General features: G+C 51.9%; 1 protein-coding gene across 1 annotated transcript in view; it reads left to right on the top strand.

Moving 5' to 3' along the window:
• The window catches only part of LOC139240216 (multiple epidermal growth factor-like domains protein 10), a 232,263-nt gene extending 220,271 nt beyond the window's left edge, over positions 1-11,992 (top strand). Inside the window, exons 21-23 of the mRNA XM_070868687.1 lie at positions 6,803-6,865; positions 7,535-7,750; positions 11,793-11,992. Coding sequence (XP_070724788.1) covers positions 6,803-6,865; positions 7,535-7,750; positions 11,793-11,938 — 425 coding nt within the window. The 3' untranslated portion in view covers positions 11,939-11,992. The remainder of the gene's footprint in view (positions 1-6,802; positions 6,866-7,534; positions 7,751-11,792) is intronic.
• The last annotated feature ends 7,269 nt before the right edge of the window (positions 11,993-19,261 follow it).

Here is a 19,261-nt window from a genome sequence, read left to right as displayed (position 1 = left end):
ACGAATCTGTGTAGACATTAGCTGTGTGTCCTTCTGCTATGCGACATGCTTCTGACAGGGCCCGTAACTCGACCTGTTGTGCTGACGTTCCTGAGGGTAAACATCCTTTTGCCACTACCTCATATAAGGTTGTAACTGCCCATCCTGCTTTTCTGGTACCATTGTCAACAAAGGAGGAACCATCTGTAAACAGGATGAGGTCTGGGTTGTGCAGAGGCTCCTCTGCTGCTAAGGCTGCTTCTTCTGTTTCTTTTAAAATCTCCACGCAGTCATGCTCTTCACATTCTCCCCCCTCTTGCTCACTCGATTCTGACATCGGGAGCATAGTTGCGGAATTAACCGGGCTGGCCCGGACGATATGGAGATTAGGAGCTTCCAAAACTGCTGTCCAGCGGGTCTATCTTGCTGCCGTCACCTGAGACATTCTATTCATAGACAGCAAAGCGTGTATGGTGTGGGGACACTTGACAATCAGCTTTTGGTCGAGGACTAGACCCGCAGTGATCATTACTGCTCGACATGTAGCTTCCATGGCCCTTAGGCAACTTCCCCATCCGAGGGCTACCGCATCCAGTTTTGCTGAATAATAGCCAATAGGTCTTTGCCGATCCCCATGTTCTTGTGTCAGTATCGCTGTCATATATCCTTCTTTCTCATGGACAAACAGGGTAAATGGCTTTCCACTGTCGGGGATTCCCAGAGCCAGTGCCGAACACAAAGCCTTTTTCAAACTCAGGAAGGCCTCTTGCTGTTCCTTAGTGAGGGTGATGTCTTCTTTAGAGGCACGTTTCCCCTTTAAAATATCATTCAGTGTCTGAGCAAGCTGTGTGAAGGAGTCAATCCAATTTCTGTTAATGTTACACAATCCCAAAAAAGACCTTAGTTCCTGAATAGTGGTGGGTTTTTAGCGGCCCGAATAGCTGCAGTTCTATCCTGGGTAAGTTCTCTCTTTCCTTGTGAAATCTTTTGTCCCAGGTATACAACCTCTTCTTGGGATATTTGTGCTTTGTCGATGCTGGCTTTATGTCCTTTCAGCCGAAGGTGATCCAGCAAAGCTCGTAAATCTTGTTCATGCTGTTCTTCCGTGTTTGAAGCTAGCAGGATATCGTCTACATATTGGATGACTGTGGATGACAGGGGAGGTAATTCTCGCAAATGGCTTTGTAAAGCCATGTGGAATACCGTAGGGCTGTTGTGGAAACCCTGCGGTAACCGGGTCCAAGTATACTGTTGTCCTTGGACCGTGAAAGCAGACCACTGTCGAACCTCCGGTGCCAGAGGCACCGACCAAAATCCGTTGGCCATATCTATAACCGAGAAATATTTATGTTCCGGTTTGAGGGCATTAAAAATGGTGAAGGGATCTGCGACCAAAGGAGCTTTTTGATCAATACACTGGTTAGCTTTCCTATAATCGACAGTCAAACGCCAAGTCTCATTAGATTTCTGTACCGGCCACACGGGGCTATTGGAGGAGCTATGCGTTTTAATAAACACCCCTTGTTTCTCCAATTGCTGAATAACCGGTAAGATTCCCGGGATGGCAGTTGGACTGATGGGATACTGTTTAGTGCATGGAGGCTTGGTCCCTGTAAATGACGCAGGCTCCATCTGGAGTAGGCCACAATCGTTCCTATCTTTAGCCCATATCGGGTGTTCCTTCAATTCTTCTTTCTTCAAAGTTCTAATTGACCATGTCACCCGACCATTCTCGAAATGCAACGATGAATCTATTTGGATTAGAACGTCCATTCCCAAAAGGGGTTGATCTACTGGGCCTATCCAGACCGGCGTGGTTAGTTCATGTGGACCCAGCCCGATAAGTACCGGTGTTGTCCTTTTAATTTCCATTTTATGGCCCCCAACTCCATAGGCTGTACGTGCCCTACCATCCAATGGCAAAAAGTCTCCATATTGTAGGGGTAAGCATGTTAATTCCGCCCCTGTGTCTAAAAGACAGTCCACATCCTTATCGCCCACCCTCACAGTTATATATAGCCCATCTCTCTTCTGTTGTATTAGTGCGAGGAGGGGGGCCAGGGTGGGCTCTAACCGCTTTTTGCTATCCCAAGTAACTCCTTCTGTTGTTGTATTGTCAGTCGCTTAAATGCTTCTATGAGGTTGTAATCTTGTGACAAGCCTGGTTTGTTGGCTGAATTATGTCCCTGGCTGCATCCTCTTCCCCAGCCACGACCTTTCTGTTTTTCCCTGCACGTCTTGGCCCAGTGACCTTCTTTCCCACAATAATGACATTTTCCGGGTAATTTTCCTAATGACTGTTTATCAGAATCCTGGGATTTCCATCCCATAGCCTGTACAGCTCGGACTTTAGCTCCCATAATCCCGATCTAATTGGTTACATCGATCCACCAATGCTGCAAAGGTAGTTCCTCTACCTTCCCAGTCCGGTAACACTACCGTAAGCATTTTGGACAGTTCTGGCTTTAGACCTGCCACGAAAGCTGCTTTCAGGGGTCCAAACACTTGTTCATCCATTTCCTCATCCGTATTATTCATACCCGAATGTTCTAGCCACGTGCATCTAAACCACTCGTCATACTCCAGGACCTCCTCTGTTCCTTTCTGTTGGCAGGCTGCAATTTTTCCCCAGTCTCTCTTAGCTGGACTGAAGGCTTGCAGCCAGTGTTTAATCGCCTCCCATCCTGCATCTAATTCTTGCCCATCCTACCCCAAAGCTTCTTCTACCTTGTCGTGCAATTTTATTCCCTGTGTTTTTGACACCATTATGGTCAAAATTTGCACTCCGTCCCAGGGATGAAGTTGATATATATTTCTTAAGCGGTCCAATTGGTCCCACGTTTTCACTCCCCCTTTCTTTGGATTGGGCAATTCCTTGGACCATTTATCAATTTTCTCTGGGTCTGCCGGAGCATGAACTAAGTATTTTTCATACACCCTTTTCCTCGTTTTTTTGGTTCCGCCCTCATCCGCAGTCTCTTCTGATTTGACAACTCGCCTTTTTTTAAACGGGGCAAAGCGCACCCCTAATTCTTCATCCTCCGACCCTGTATCGTCAGAGGATTCAGAATCCGTATCTATTCCTCGGTCGTGTCTTCGGGTTTGCGCTTTTAATTTATCCAAACATGGGTACCCTGGGAATTGACCGATACATTTTCCTTTTCCTATTACTGTCTCTTGACCTAATGATTTTTTCCATTCTTTAATTTCACCTTTAAGATCTTTAACTTCCGCTTCCAGCTTTTCAAGTTCAAGTTTTTTCTGTCCCAGCTGTGCACAAACAGCTTGCAATTGGTCCTTTGTACTGGTCAGTTCTCGATCATGTTGGGAACGCATTATAATTTCATTCCGGTTTCGAATCTGGCCCATAACTGCTAGGGACCATCTAGTTCGCTCTTTATTTTTCATACGGGTCGTTTTACCCCAGACCTTCCTTTTTAATCTCGTCCAAGGACCATTGTCCTTTGGAGGTTCCGTACTTTTGTTCGATCTTAATATAGGTTTTAGATAAGTTGAATTGTTGCTCTATGTATTCTTTCAACTGTTCGAGAATTAAATCTAGCGAAACTTCAGGTGGTGCCTGCCCGCCTTTAACAGTTGTAGGCAATTCTTTGCTATTATCTCCTGCTGCCATAATACTGATTTCTTTACTGGGGTCTCGAGTCGTAGGCTTTCCAGCCGATCAATAGGTCGGTGATTAATTAACTAACACACCGCCGAAGTTTAGACATCTATGGGACCTCGAGCCGACTACCAACCGGAGGCTGTCGGAATCGCATAGAAGGAGAGGCAAATTTAGACTTTTGACCGAGGACTTTTATAAAGAGGAGTCCTTACCTCAGTATGTAGGTCCGATGTCCAAAATTCAGTTTCTTCCCTCAGCGATCCAGTTCGTGATGCCAAAATTGTTAGATCTCTTAATTTCCAATGAAATGCGAACTCCGGTTGTAGTTTTAATGTAACTTTATTCTGGCAGCAGCAACAAGCTTCTAGCTTTAAGCCAGGCCTTTGTCCTTCTGAGACCACATGGCCAAAATGGCTGTACTTATACCTGATTCAATTTACAGAAAAGAACTCGCCTTCTTTGACCTTATTGGCTCAATTGATAGTCTGTTAACCTTTTAATTGGCTCGCTAACAAAGGTCCTAAAACGTCAAGTTGATTGATGACTTAATGCAATGTGGTCTGTGTTTTCTCAAAACTGCAGCCAGGCTGCAGAGCTTGAATTCTCTATCAGGGCTTTACTCTGTATCTAACCCCGTGCTGTACCTGCCCTGGGAGTGTTTGATGGGACAGTGTAGAGGGAGCTTTACTCTGTATCTAACCCGTGCTGTACCTGCCCTGGGAGTGTTTGATGGGACAGTGTAGAGGGAGCTTTACTCTGTATCTAACCCTGTGCTGTACCTGCCCTGGGAGTGTTTGATGGGACAGTGTAGAGGGAGCTTTACTCTGTATCTAACCCTGTGCTGTACCTGCCCTGGGAGTGTTTGATGGGACAGTGTAGAGGGAGCTTTACTCTGTATCTAACCCCCTGTACCTGTCCTGGGAGTGTTTGATGGGACAGTGTAGAGGGAGCTTTACTCTGTATCTAACCCCCTGTACCTGCCCTGGGAGTGTTTGATGGGACAGTGTAGAGGGAGCTTTACTCTGTATCTAACCCCGTGCTGTACCTGCCCTGGGAGTGTTTGATGGGACAGTGTAGAGGGAGCTTTACTCTGTATCTAACCCGTGCTGTACCTGCCCTGGGAGTGTTTGATGGGACAATGTAGAGGGAGCTTTACTCTGTATCTAACCCCGTGCTGTACCTGCCCTGGGAGTGTTTGATGGGACAGTGTAGAGGGAGCTTTACTCTGTATCTAACCCGTGCTGTACCTGCCCTGGGAGTGTTTGATGGGACAGTGTAGAGGGAGCTTTACTCTGTATCTAACCCGTGCTGTACCTGCCCTGGGAGTGTTTGATGGGACAGTGTAGAGGGAGCTTTACTCTGTATCTAACCCTGTGCTGTACCTGCCCTGGGAGTGTTTGATGGGACAGTGTAGAGGGAGCTTTACTCTGTATCTAACCCTGTGCTGTACCTGCCCTGGGAGTGTTTGATGGGACAGTGTAGAGGGAGCTTTACTCTGTATCTAACCCCCTGTACCTGCCCTGGGAGTGTTTGATGGGACAGTGTAGAGGGAGCTTTACTCTGTATCTAACCCCGTGCTGTACCTGCCCTGGGAGTGTTTGATGGGACAGTGTAGAGGGAGCTTTACTCTGTATCTAACCCGTGCTGTACCTGCCCTGGGAGTGTTTGATGGGACAATGTAGAGGGAGCTTTACTCTGTATCTAACCCCCTGCACCTGCCCTGGGAGTGTTTGATGGGACAGTGTAGAGGGAGCTTTACTCTGTATCTAACCCGTGCTGTACCTGCCCTGGGAGTGTTTGATGGGACAGTGTAGAGGGAGCTTTACTCTGTATCTAACCCGTGCTGTACCTGCCCTGGGAGTGTTTGATGGGACAGTGTAGAGGGAGCTTTACTCTGTATCTAACACCGTGCTGTACCTGCCCTGGGAGTGTTTGATGGGACAATGTAGAGGGAGCTTGACTCTGTATCTAACCCGTGCTGTACCTGCCCTGGGAGTGTTGGAGGGATTACTGGGTTCAATTCCCAACACAAACATCCCTCACAAAATGATGGTCGCAAAATTAAAATTAAACAAAAAATATTTAGATATTGAGGTGATTAAAAGCTCAGATATGTCATGGTTAATGGAATGTTTACAAGTTGAATTAAACATTTACCATTTATCTATTTCTTTTATACATTTTCTCTCCTTCTCATTCTCTCTTTCTCACTCACTATCACTCTGTTTCTCTCACTCTGTGTCTGTCTAACTCACTCTCCCACTCTTACAACTCTCGCTCACCCTCTCCCTCTCTCTGTCTCTGTCTCTCATGCTCCCTCACACTCTCTTTCACACACTCTCTCTCCCTCTCTTTCGCACACTCTCACTCTCTCCCTCGCTCCCTCTCTCACTCTCTCCCTCGCTCCCTCTCTCTCACAATCCCTCTCTCTCACACTCTCTCCCTCTCACTCACACTCTCTCATTCGCTCTCTCTCACCCTCTCACTCCCTCTCCCTCTCTCCCTATCTCCCACTCTCACCCTCTATATCTCTCTCACACACTCACCCTCTCTCACACACTCTGTCTTATGCACTCTCCCTCCCTCCCTCTCTCTCTCTCTCTCTCTCACTCTCTCCCTCCCTCACACACTCTGTCTTACGCACTCTCCCTCTCTCTCTCCCTCTCTCACACTCTCTCCCTCCCTCTCTCTCACACTCGCTCTCTCTCTCTCACTCTCTCTCTCTTTCTCTCTCTCTCACTCACTCTCCTTTTCTCTCCATCCCTCTCTCTCACTCGCTCCCTCGCTCTCTCTCACACACTCTCTCTCTCTCTCACACTCTCTCTCTCTCTCTCTCTCTCTCTCCACGGCCCTTTCGTGTCTCTGCCTGTTTCTGCCTGACTTCCTCTTGTCTCTCACTTTATTCCCCTCTCTTTGTTTCTCTCTCTCCCTCTGCTCCCTCCTCCCTCTCTCCCTGCTATTCTCTGTCCCTGTGCGCATTTCTCTCCCTCAATCTAATGTCGTCTCTCTCTATCAACCCTTCCCTCTCTCCCCTTTCTCTAATGTCCATCCCCCCTCGTTCCCTCTCCCATTCTCTCAACCCCTCTCTCTCTCTCCCCTCACCCTCTGTCCATCTCTCTCTTGCCCCTCTGCCCTCCTCCACCTCCCTGCCCCCTCTTGCCCCCTCACTCCCCCTCCCTTCCCCCTCGCTCTGCACAGGAGCCTGCGGAATGGACAGAAGTTACAGTTACAGCAACAGCCTGGGGAAATACTACAACACAGGTAGGTGGGCCCTCACCCCTCACCATCTCCTCCCTCCCTCCCTCACTCCCTCCTTCACTCCCTCTCCCATTCCTCTTTAACCCGTCGGCCCCTACTCCCGACAACCTGCTCACCCTTCAACCCCTCTCCCCTCGCGCCCCTCGTCCCTCACCCCCTAATTCCCCTCGCCCCTCACCCTCTAACTCCCCTTGCCCCTCACCCTCTAATTCCTCTCACCCCTCACCCTCTAACTCACCTTCCCCCTCATCCCTCACCCTCTAACTCCCCATGCTCCCTCACCCCTCACCCTCTAACTGCCCTCGCCCCCACCCTCTAACTCCCCTCGCCTCTCAGCCTCTAACTCCCCTCGCCCCTCACCCTCTAACTCCTCTTGTCTCCTCACCCTCTAACTCCCCTCGCCCCCTCACCCTCTAACTCCCCTCGCCCCCTCACCCTCTAACTCCCCTTGCCCCCTCACCCTTTAACTCCCCTTGCCCCTCACCTTCTAATCCCCTTACCCTCACTCTCTAACTCCCCTTGCCCCCTCACCCTTTAACTCTAACTCCCCTCCTCCCCCATCCTTTAACTCCCCTTCCCCTTCCCCTCCCCCTCCCCCTCCCCCTCCCCAGACCGTGCTGGGGTCGGTCTGTCAATGCTCCCTGACCCCTGACCTCTCCTTGTGACCCACAGATTACATCAAAGGCTCCGCCTCCAGCTGCGGTTCGGTGAGCAGTGGGGAGAATCCGTACGCCACGATCCGCGACCTGCCCTCGCTGTCCGGGCCCCCGCCGGCCCCCAAACCCTCCGAGAGCAGCTACGTGGAGATGACCACTCCGGCCGGCCAGGACGCCTCCTACGCCGAGATCGGCCTCGTCGACGAGCCGGGGATGGGAGAGCCCGAGGGAGGTGAGAGGGGGTGGGGCGAGGGGGTGGGGCGGGGCGAGGGGGACGGGGAGGAGGGGATTGGGGGGAGGGGAATGAGAGTGGGGGAGGGCGATGGGGGGAGAGGGCAGAGGACAGAGAGGTAGATGGGAGGAAGGGGAGAGGGGGTGCGGGGAGGGTGAGAAGGGGTGCATGGGAGGGGGAAGAGGGGGAGGGGGAGTGGTTGAAGGGTGAGAGGTGAAGGGTGAGAGGGATGAGGTTGAGAGATGAGGTGTAAGAAGGATGAGGGTTGTGAGGGTTGAGAGGGGTGACGGTGAGAGGTGAGGGGTGTGAGGGGAGATGGGTGAGAGCTGAGGGGAGAGGTGATGAGTGACGGTGAGGGGCGAGAGGTGAGAGGGTACCATTGCTTGTTCTTCCCCGTTGCCCTCCCCCCATCTCTCCACAACACCTTGTCCCATGCGGAGATCCGCGCGACGCCAAGCGTCTGTCTCGCTCGGTGGGAGGAGCTTGTATTTCACGTGTTCCTCGCGGTAGTCACACAGCCAGTTGTCGTGGTGCATATAGATACCAACGATATAGGTAAAAAAACAGGATGAGGTCCTATAAGACGAATTTAGGGAGCTAGGAGCTAAATTAAAAAGTAGGACCTCAAAGGTAGTAATCTCCGTATTGCTACCAGTGCCACGTCTGTAGTAAAAATAAAACGGGGAAGGTGGCTCAACCATGGCTAACAAGGGAAGTTAAGGATAGTGTTAAAACCAAGGAAGAGGCATATAAATTGGCTAGAAAAGGCAACAAACCTGAGGACTGGGAGAAATTTAGAATTCAACAGAGGAGGACTAAGGGTTTAATTAGGAGGGGGAAAATAGAGTATGAGAGGAAGCTTGCAGGGAACATAAAAACTGACTGCAAAAGCTTCTATAAATATGTGAAGAGAAAAAGATTAGTGAAGACAAACGTAGGTCCCTTGCAGTGGGACTCAGGTGAATTTATAATGGGGAACAAAGAAATGGCAGACCAGTTGAACAAATACTTCGGTTCTGTCTTCACGAAGGAAGACACAAATAACCTTCCGAATGTACTAGGGGACAGTGGGTCTAGTGAGGAGGAGGAACTGAAGGATATCCTTATTAGGCGGGAAATTGTGTTCGGGAAATTGATGGGATTGAAGGCCGATAAATCCCCGGGGCCTGATAGTCTGCATCCCAGAGTACTTAAGGAAGTGGCCCTAGAAATAGTGGATGCATTGGTGATCATTTTCCAACAGTCGATCGACTCTGGATCAGTTCCTATGGATTGGAGGGTAGCTAATGTAACACCACTTTTTAAAAAAGGAGGGAGAGAGAAAACGGGTAATTATAGACCGGTTAGTCTGACATCAGTAGTGGGGAAAATGTTGGAATCAATCATTAAGGATAAAATAGCAGCGCATTTGGAAAGCAGTGACAGGATTGGTCCAAGTCAACATGGATTTATGAAAGGGAATTCACGCTTGACGAATCTTCTGGAATTTTTTGAGGATGTAACTAGCAGAGTGGACAAGGGAGAACCAGTAGATGTGGTGTATTTGGACTTTCAAAAGGCTTTTGACAAGGTCCCGCACAAGAGATTGGTGTGCAAAATCAAAGCACATGGTATTGGGGGTAATGTACTGATGTGGATAGAGAACTGGTTGGCAGACAGGAAGCAGAGAGTTGGGATAAACGAGTCCTTTTCAGAATGGCAGGCAGTGACTAGTGGGGTGCCGCAGGGCTCAGTGCTGGGACCACAGCTATTTACAATATACATTAATGATTTCGATGAAGGAATTGAGTGTAATATCTTCAAGTTTGCAGATGACACTAAGCTGGGTGGTGATGTGAGCTGTGAGGAGGACGCTAAGAGGCTGCAGGGTGATTTGGACAGGTTAGGTGAGTGGGCAAATACATGGCAGATGAAGTATAATGTGAATAAATGTGAGGTTATCCACTTTGGGGTCAAAAACACGAAGGCAGAATATTATCTGAATGGCGGCAGATTAGGAAAAGGGGAGGTGCAACGAGACCTGGGAACATCAGTCATTGAAAGTTGGCATGCAGGTACAGCAGGCGGTGAAGAAGGCACATGGTATGTTGGCCTTCATAGCTAGGGGATTTGAGAATAGGAGCAGGGAGGTCTTACTGTACAGGGAGTTGTACAGGGCCTTGGTGAGGCCTCACCTGGAATATTGTGTTCAGTTTTGGTCTCCTAATCTGAGGAAGGATGTTCTTGTTATTGAGGGAGTGCAGCGAAGGTTCACCAGACTGATTCCAGGGATGGCAGGACTGATATATGAGGAGAGACTGGATCAACTGGGCCTTTATTCACTGGAGTTTAGAAGGATGAGAGGGGATCGCATAGAAACATATAAAATTCTAACGGGATTGGACAGGTTGGATGCAGGAAGAATGTTCCTGATGTTGGGGAAGTCCAGAACCAGGGGACATAGTCTTAGGATAAGGGGTAGGCCATTTAGGACTAAGATGAGGAGAAACTTCTTCACTCAGAGAGTTGTTAACCTGTGGAATTCTCTACCGCAGAGAGTTGTTGATGCCAGTTCATTGGATATATTCAAGAGGGAGTTAGATGTGGCCCTTACGGCTAAAGGGATCAAGGGGTATGGAGAGAAAGCAGGAAAGGGGTACTGAGGGAATGATCAGCCATGATCTTATTGAATGATGGTGCAGGCTTGAAGGGCTGAATGGCCTACTCCTGCACCTATTTTCTATGTTTCTATGTTTCTATGACATCACAGAAATGTCTATTAAGGGCGGTTATCTCTCAGGCAGATGTTTTTTTTTACAAGAGACCGACCTTGGTGCTGATATACCTGATCATTATCACATTGCTGTGTGTGGGAGCTTGCTGTTTCCCACATTACAACAGTGACCACACTTCAAAAGTACTTCATTGGCTATAAAGCGCTTTGAGATGTTCTGAGGTCATGAAAGGCGCTATTTAAATGCAAGTCTTCCTTTCTTTCGCCGATTCTCTCTCTTTCTTTCCCTTTCTCTCCCTCCCCTCTCCCTCTCTCTCTCGCTCCCTCCCTCCCCCTACCTCCCCCTCTCTCTCTCTCTCTCCCTCCCCCTACCTCCCTCCCTCCCCCTCTCTCTCTCACCTCCCTCTCCCTCTCTCTCTCTCCCTCTCTGCCTTCCTCCCTCTCTCCCTACCCTCCCTCCCCTCCCCCTCCCTCTCTCTCTCTCTCCCATCCCCCCTCCCTCTCTTTCCCTCTCTCTCCCCCTCCCTCTCTCCCTCCCCTCCCCCACCTCCACCTCCCTCCCCCCCTCTCTCACCCTCTCTCTCTCTCCCTCACCCCTTTCCCTCCCTCTCCCATCTCTGCCTCCCCCCCCTCTCTCTCCGTCTCTCCCATCCCCCCCTCCCTCTCTTTCCCCCCTCCCCCCTCTCTCTTCCTCTCTGTCTCTGCCTCCCTCCTTCTCTCCCACCCCCCTCCCTCCTTCCTTCTCTCCCACACCCCCCCCTCCCTCCCTCCCTCCTTCCCTCCTACCCCCCTCCCTCCTCTCCCACCCCCCTCCCTCCTTCTCTCCCACCCCCCTCCCTCCTTCTCTCCCACCCCCCTCCCTCCTTCTCTCCCACCCCCCTCCCTCCCTCCTTCTCTCCCTCCCTCTTTCTCTCCCACCCCCCTCCCTCCCCCCCCTCCCCTCTTTCTCTCCCACCCCCCTCCCTCCCTTTCTCTCCCACCCCCCTCCCCCTCTCTCTCTCCCACCCCCCTCCCCCCTCTCTCTCTCACCTCCTCCCTCTCTCCCTCCCTCCTTCTCTCCCTCCCTCTTTCTCTCCCACCCCCCTCCCTCCCCCCCCCCTCCCCCTCTCTCTCTCACCTCCTCCCTCTCTCCCTCCCTCCTTCTCTCCCTCCCTCTTTCTCTCCCACCCCCCTCCCTCCCCCCCCCCTCCCCCTCTCTCTCTCACCTCCTCCCTCTCTCCCTCCCTCCATCACCCCCTCTCTCTCTCACCCCAATGGCGGGTGGGTGTGGCGGCCTGTGGAATGGGCCCTGGGTCTGACGCGTTGTGTTCTCTCTCTCTCTCTGACCAGGGAGCAGAGCCGACGGGGTGACGGAGTGCGGCCCCCAGGAGAACCACTACGACTCCCCCAAGAACAGCCACATCCCCAGCCACTACGACCTGCCTCCTGTGCGTCACTTGCCCCCCTCGCCCAAGTTCCCCCAGCAACACCGGTAAAACCTGCCCCATCCGGGGGGGGGGGAGGGGGGGCGGCAGAGGAAATGTGGCCGGGGTGGGAGAGCCAGACAGCGGCAGTTCCTCAGGCCAGTGTCCTCGGCCCAACCATCTTCTTCATCAATGACCTTCCCTCCATCAGAAGGTCAGAAGTGGGGATGTTCGCTGATGACTGCACAGTGTTCAGTTCCATTCACAACCCCTCAGATAATGGAGCAGTCCGTGCCCACATCCAGCAAGACCTGGACAACATTCAGGCTTGGGCTGATAAGTGGCAAGTAACATTCGCACCCCACAGTGCCAGGCAATGGCTGTCTCCAACAAGCGAGAGTCTAACCATCGCCCCTTGACATTCAACGGCATTCCCATCACCGAATCCCCCATCAACATCCTGGGGGTCACCAGAAACCTAACTGGACCAGCCACATAAATACTGTGGCCACAAGAGCGGGTCAGAGGCTGGGTATTCTGTGGCGAGTGTCTCACCTCCTGACTCCCCAAAGCCTCTCCACCATCTACACGGCACAAGTCAGGAGTGTGATGGAACACTCTCCATTTGCCTGGATGAGTTGCAGCTCCAACAACACTCGAGAAGCTCGACACCATCCAGGACAAAGCAGCCCCGCTCGATCGACACGCTACCCACCACCTTCAACACTCACTCCCTCCACCACCGGCGCCCCCTGGCTGCAGTGTGCACCGTCTACAAGATGCACCGCGGCAACTCGCCAAGGCTTCTTCGGCAGCACCTCACAAACCCACGACCTCCACCGCCTAGAAGGTCAAGGGCAGCAGGTCCATGGGAACACCACCCCCTCCACGTTCCCCTCCCAGTCACACACCATCCCGACTTGGAAATATATCGGCCGTTCCTTCATTGTCGCTGGGTCACAATCCTGGAACTCCCTCCCTAACAGCACTGTGGGAGCACCTTCACCACACGGACTGCAGCGGTTCAAGAAGGGGGCTCACCACCACCTCCTCAAGGGGCAATTAGGGACGGGCAATAAATGCCGGCCTTGCCAGCAACGCCCACATCTTGTGAATGAATCACGGAAAAAAACAGCAACCGATTGGCCCTTTGCTACGTCAAGAAATGCGTCAATCCCATTGGCTGGTGTGTTCTGGACCGTGATTGGCTCCAATGGCCATTTTCTGAACTCGCTCCCGCGACGAAGGGACCAGACATTGGCTGACTAAACAGCGCACGTCTCTGCTCCAGAACTCCGAGACCTTAGATGGAAAACCTTTCTCGGGAGCAATGCCGTGGGGCTCCCGGAATTTCCCATCCGGTTGCCAAGGTATTTACAGATGTAGTGTTGCCGTTGGTCTGGACACCATGGATGTCCTGGGCATCTGGGATTGGGCTCTGATCCACCGAGCGCAGTTTCCCAGCCAACGGTCAAAGGTGAGTGGGTTGACCACGGGGTAGGGCGGACTGTCGGGATGGTGCAGGTAACGAGGGCCATGCAGCCTGCAAACAAACACAGGCCACAAACACAGATTTATGGGGAATGCTGGGCCATAAGGAACGCAGATCACGAGCAGTACTGAGGGAGCGCCGCACTGCACTGTCGGAGGGGCAGTACTGAGGGAGCGCCGCACTGCGCTGTCGGAGGGGCAGTACTGAGGGAGCGCCGCACTGCACTGTCGGAGGGGCAGTACTGAGGGAGCGCCGTACTGCACTGTCGGAGGGGCAGTACTGAGGGAGCGCCGCACTGCGCTGTCGGAGGGGCAGTACTGAGGGAGCGCCGCACTGCGCTGTCGGAGGGGCAGTACTGAGGGAGCGCCGCACTGCACTGTCGGAGGGGCAGTACTGAGGGAGCGCCGCACTGCACTGTCGGAGGGGCAGTACTGAGGGAGCGCCGTACTGCGCTGTTGGAGGGGCGGTACTGAGGGAGCGCCGCACTGTCGGAGGGGCAGTACTGAGGGAACGCCGCACTGTCGGAGGGGCAGTACTGAGGGAACGGCGCACTGTCGGAGGGGCAGTACTGATAGAGCGCCGCACTGTCGGAGGGGCAGTACTGAGGGAACGCTGCACTGTCGGAGGGGCAGTACTGAGGGAGCGCCGCACTGTCGGAGGGGCAGTACTGAGGGAGCGCCGCACTGTCGGAGGGGCAGTACTGAGGGAGCGCCGCACTGTCGGAGGGGCAGTACTGAGGGAGTGCCGCACTGTCGGAGGGGCAGTACTGAGGGAGTGCCGCACTGTCGGCGGGGCGGTACTGAGGGAGGGCCGCACTGTCGGAGGGGCGGTACTGAGGGATCGCCGCACTGTCGGAGGGGCGGTACTGAGGGAGTGCCGCACTGTCGGAGGGGCGGTACTGAGGGAGCGCCGCACTGTCGGAGGGGCAGTACTGAGGGAGTGCCGCACTGTCGGAGGGGCAGTACTGAGGGAGTGCCGCACTGTCGGAGGGGCAGTACTGAGGGAGTGCCGCACTGTCGGAGGGGCAGTACTGAGGGAGTGCCGCACTGTCGGAGGGGCAGTACTGAGGGAGTGCCGCACTGTCGGAGGGGCTAAATTGAGGCTCCTGTTGGTTGATTTGTATCATTTAATACAATTTCTGCTTCATAATGTGAGTGGTCGTATCACTATATTAGCGATGCAACCCGTCAATATGTCAATCTGAGCTCCCAATTCGGTGTCAAAGGAATTGGGAGCTGAAACTATTTTTTAAAATAAAGTTTTTCATGAGATGCATTGGTTTCTTTGTCCGATGGAAGTTGTTAGTGTCAGGAGAGAGAGCTTGGCTCATTGGGGAGCTCGCCATTCTGTATGGCTCAGAGACATGGACCATGTACAGTAGACACCTCAAGTTGCTGGAGAAATACCACCAACGATGTCTCCGCAAGATCCTGCAAATCCCCTGGGAGGACAGACGCAACAACATTAGCGTCCTCGACCAGGCCAACATCCCCAGCATCGAAGCACTGACCACACTCGACCAGCTCCGCTGGGCAGGGCCACATTGTCCGCATGCCTGACACGAGACTCCCAAAGCAAGCGCTCTACTCGGAACTCCTTCACGGGCAAACGAGCCAAAGGTGGGCAGAGGAAACGTTTCAAGGGACATCCTCAAAGCCTCCCTTATAAAGTGCAACATCCCCACCGACACCTGGGAGTCCCTGGCCAAACACCAGACCGCCCTAAGTGGAGGAAGTGCATCCGGGAGGGCGCTGAGCACCTCGAGTCTCGTCGCCGAGAGCGTGCAGAAACCAAGCGCAGGCAGCGGAAGGAGCGTGCGGCAAACCAGTCCCACCCTCCCCTTCCCTCAACCACTGTCTGTCCCACCTGTGACAGGGACCGTGGCTCTCGTATTGGGCTGTTCAGCCACCTAAGGACTCACGTTAAGAGTGGAAGCAAGTCTTCCTCGACTCCGAGGGACTGCCGATCATGATCTACTCAAGACAGAAGGTCATGAGTTCAAGCCACACTCCAGAGACACAAGCCCATCGTCGAAACCATCTCTCCCAGTGCAGTACTGAGGGAACGCAACATAGGAACAGGAGGAGGTAATTCAGCCCCTCCAGCCTGCTCCACCATTCAATGAGATCGGGGCTGATCTGGGACCTAACTCCTTTGGCCCAGATCCCTTAATACCTTTAATTAACAGAAATCTAGCAATCTCAGATATAAAAATAATTGACCCCCAGCATCAATTGCCGTTTGCGGAAGAGATTTCCAAACCTCTCCCACCCTGTGTGTGTAGAAGTGTTTCCTAATTTCACTCCTGAAAGGTCAGGCTCGAATTTTCAGACTATGTCCCCTGGTCCTAGACTCCCCAACCAGCCGAAATAGTCTCTCTCGATCTACCGTCTGTTCCCCTTAATGTCTTGAAAACTTTGATCAGATCCTCCCTTAACCTTCTAAATTGCCAGGAATACAACCCGAGTTTGTGTAATCTCTCCTCGTAACTTAACCCTCGCTTGTCAGCCGTGGCTCAGTGGGCAGCACTCTCGCCTGAGTCAGATGATCATGGGTTCAAGTCCCACTCCAGGGACTTCAGCACAAAAATCTAGTCCGACACTCCAGTGCAGTACTGAGGGAGTGCTGCACTGTCAGAGGGGCAGTACTGAGGGAGCGCCGTACTGTCGAGGGGCGGTACTGAGGGAGTGCCGTACTGTCGAGGGGCGGTACTGAGGGAGCGCCGCACTGTCGGAGGGGCAGTACTGAGGGAGCGCCGCACTGTCGGAGGGGCGGTACTGAGGGAGCGCCGCACTGTCGGAGGGGCGGTACTGAGGGAGCGCCGCACTGTCGGAGGGGCAGTACTGAGGGAGCGCCGCACTGTCGGAGGGGCGGTACTGAGGGAGCGCCGCACTGTCGGAGGGGCAGTACTGAGGGAGCGCCGCACTGTCGGAGGGGCAGTGCTGAGGGAGCGCCGCACTGTCGGAGGGGCCATCTTTCAGATGAGACGTTAAACCGAGGCCCCGTCTGCCCTCTCGGGAGGATGTAAAAGATCCTGGGGCCACTATTGGAAGAAGAGCAGGGGGAGTTCTCCCCGGTGTCCTGGGGCCAATATTTATCCCTCAACCGACATCACTAAAAACAGTTTCTGTTTGTGGGAGCTTGCTGTGCTTAAATTGGCTGCTGCATTTCCCACATTATAACAGTGACTACCCTTCAAAATTCATTGGCTGTAAAGCGCTTTGAGATGTCCGGTGGTCGTGAAAGAAGCTATAGAAATCCAAGTCTTTCTACCCTATCTGTTCCCCTTAATATCTTCAAAACTAGGGTATTGGTGAGGCCACACCTGGAGTACTGCGTGCAGTTTTGGTCTCCATATTTACGAAAGGATATACTTGCTTTGGAGGCAGTTCAGAGAAGGTTCACTCAGTTGATTTTGGAGATGAGGGGGTTGACTTATGAGGAAAGGTTGAGTAGGTTGGGCCTCCACTCATTGGAATTCAGAAGAATGAGAGGTGATCTTATTGAAACGTGTAAGATTATGAGGGGGCTCGACAAGGTGGATGCAGAGAGGATGTTTCCACTGATGGGGGACACTAGAACTAGGGGGCATGATCTCAGAATAAGGGGCCGCCCATTTAAAACTGAGATGAGGAGAAATTTCTTCTCTGAGGGTTGTAAATCTGTGGAATTTGCTGCCTCAGAGAGCTGTGGAGGCTGGGACATTGAATATATTTAAGGCGGGGATCGAGAGATTTGTGAGCGATAAGGGAGTGAAGGATTATGGGGAGCGGGCAGGGAAGTGGAGCCGAGTCCATGATCAGATCAGCCATGATCTTATTGAATGGCGGAGCAGGCTCGAGGGGCCGAATGGCCGACTCCTGCTCCTATTTCTTATGGTCTTATCTACCCCTTTAAATCATCTTAAACACCTCGATTAGATCACCCCTTAATTAAACGGAATATACAGCCCAGAAACAAGCCATTGGGCCCAACCAGTCCACGCCGGCGTTTATGTTCCACTCGAGCCTCCTCCCGTCTTTCCTCATCTAACTCTATCAGCATAACCCTCTATTCCCTTCTCCCTCATATGTTTATCCAGCCTCCCCTTAAATACATCGATACTATTTGCCTCAACCCCTCCCTGTGGCAGCAAGTTCCACATTCTCACCGCTCTCTGGGTAAAGAAGTTTCTCCTGAATTCCCCATTGGGTTTCTGGGTGACTATCTAATATTGATGGCCTCTAGTTATGCTCTTCCCCACAAGTGGAAACACTCTGTATGCACTCGATCAAAACCTTTCATCATTTTAAAGACCTTTATTAGCTCACCCCTCAGCCTTCTCTTTTCAAGTGAAAGGAGACCCAGCCTGTTCATCCTTTCCTGATAATGTACACCCTCGCATTTCTGGTACCATCCTTGTAAACCTTCTCTGCACCTTCTCCAGTGCCTCTCTATCCTGTTTATAATATGGTGACCAGAACTGTACGCAGTGTGGTCTAACCAAGGTTCGACACAGGTTCAGCACAACATCCCTACTTTTCAATTCTATCCCTCTAGAAATAAACCCTAGTTCTTGGTTTGCTTTTTTTATGGCCTTGCTAACCTGTGTCAATGTTTAGTGATGTGTGTTTGTATCAGAGATCGCTTTATTCCTCTACCCCACCCAGACTCTCACCCTCCAAGTAATAAATGACTTCCCTATCGTTCCTACCCAAATATCACATTTATCGGTGTTGAACTTCATTGGCCAATGATAACCCCATTCTACAAAGTTAATAGAAACACAGAAATTTACAGCGCAGAAGGAGGCCATTTCGGCCTATCGTGTCCGTGCCGGCCGACAAAGAGTCGCACGGCCCTCGGTCAGCAGCCCTGAAGGTTACATATAAACCCATGAACAATGACGGAAAGGCAAAGAGCACCCAGCCCAACCAGTCCGCCTCACACAACTGCGACACCCCTTACACTGAAACATTCTACAGTCCACCCCAACCGGACCCATGTGATCTCCTGGGAGAGGCGAAAATCATAAATTGGGGGAGGGGGGAAAAAAAAATTTGGGAAAATTCCTCTGACCCATCCAGGTGATCAAAACTAGTCCAGATCACCACCCTGGCCGTATTCGATTCCCTGCAGTACTCACCATCGTATCTGTGACAGCCAACAAGAGGTCATCCAGTCTAATCCCAATTACCAGCTCTCGGTCCGTAACCCCGCAGGTTACTGCACTTCAAGTGCCCATCCAACCATCTCTGAAAAGTGGTGAGGGTTTCTGCATCCACCACTCTTCCAGGCAGAGAGTTCCAGATCCCCACAACCCTCTGCGTAAAGAAGCCTCTCCTCAAAACCTTCCACCAACCACCTAAAATCTATGCCCCCTTCACCAAGGGAAATAGGCCCTGGCTATCCACTATATCCAGGCTCCTCAAAATTTTTTTACACCTCAATGAGGTCTCCTCTCAGCCTCCTCTGTTCCAATTATTAATGTCCTGTCATTTGTTGCAGTCCTCAGTGCTAATGACACCCCCCCCCCCCCACCCCAATTTGGTGTCATCCGCAAATTTAGAAATTGAGTTTTTGATTCCAAAGTCTAAATCCTTAATATAATAAATGCTCTAAACTCGAGGGAATACAAGTCGAGTCTATTCAACCTGTTTAGCACCCAAAGCCCCTGGATCATTTGGAAAGATTGGACAAGCAGGGTCAACGATTGACGTGTGCTCACCACCATCTTGTAACATAGGCAACTAAGGAAGGACCCGCGCAGTAGGTGACCAGAGAAACGCCCGCTGCCAATAGCCAAGACCGAAAGAGAGAGAGAGAAACAAAGGTTTGCTTTGGAATTTCAGTCCAATATAATTTATTTGCAATAAAATAAACATTTTTTTTTTTGCGAATTTCCTCCCACATATTGCACAGAA

This window comes from Pristiophorus japonicus, chromosome 30 (assembly GCF_044704955.1).
Source record: "Pristiophorus japonicus isolate sPriJap1 chromosome 30, sPriJap1.hap1, whole genome shotgun sequence".
Taxonomy (NCBI): Eukaryota; Metazoa; Chordata; class Chondrichthyes; family Pristiophoridae; genus Pristiophorus; species Pristiophorus japonicus.
The sequence above is the reverse complement of the archived record's forward strand: the minus strand, read 5'-3'. Positions and strand labels throughout refer to the sequence as shown.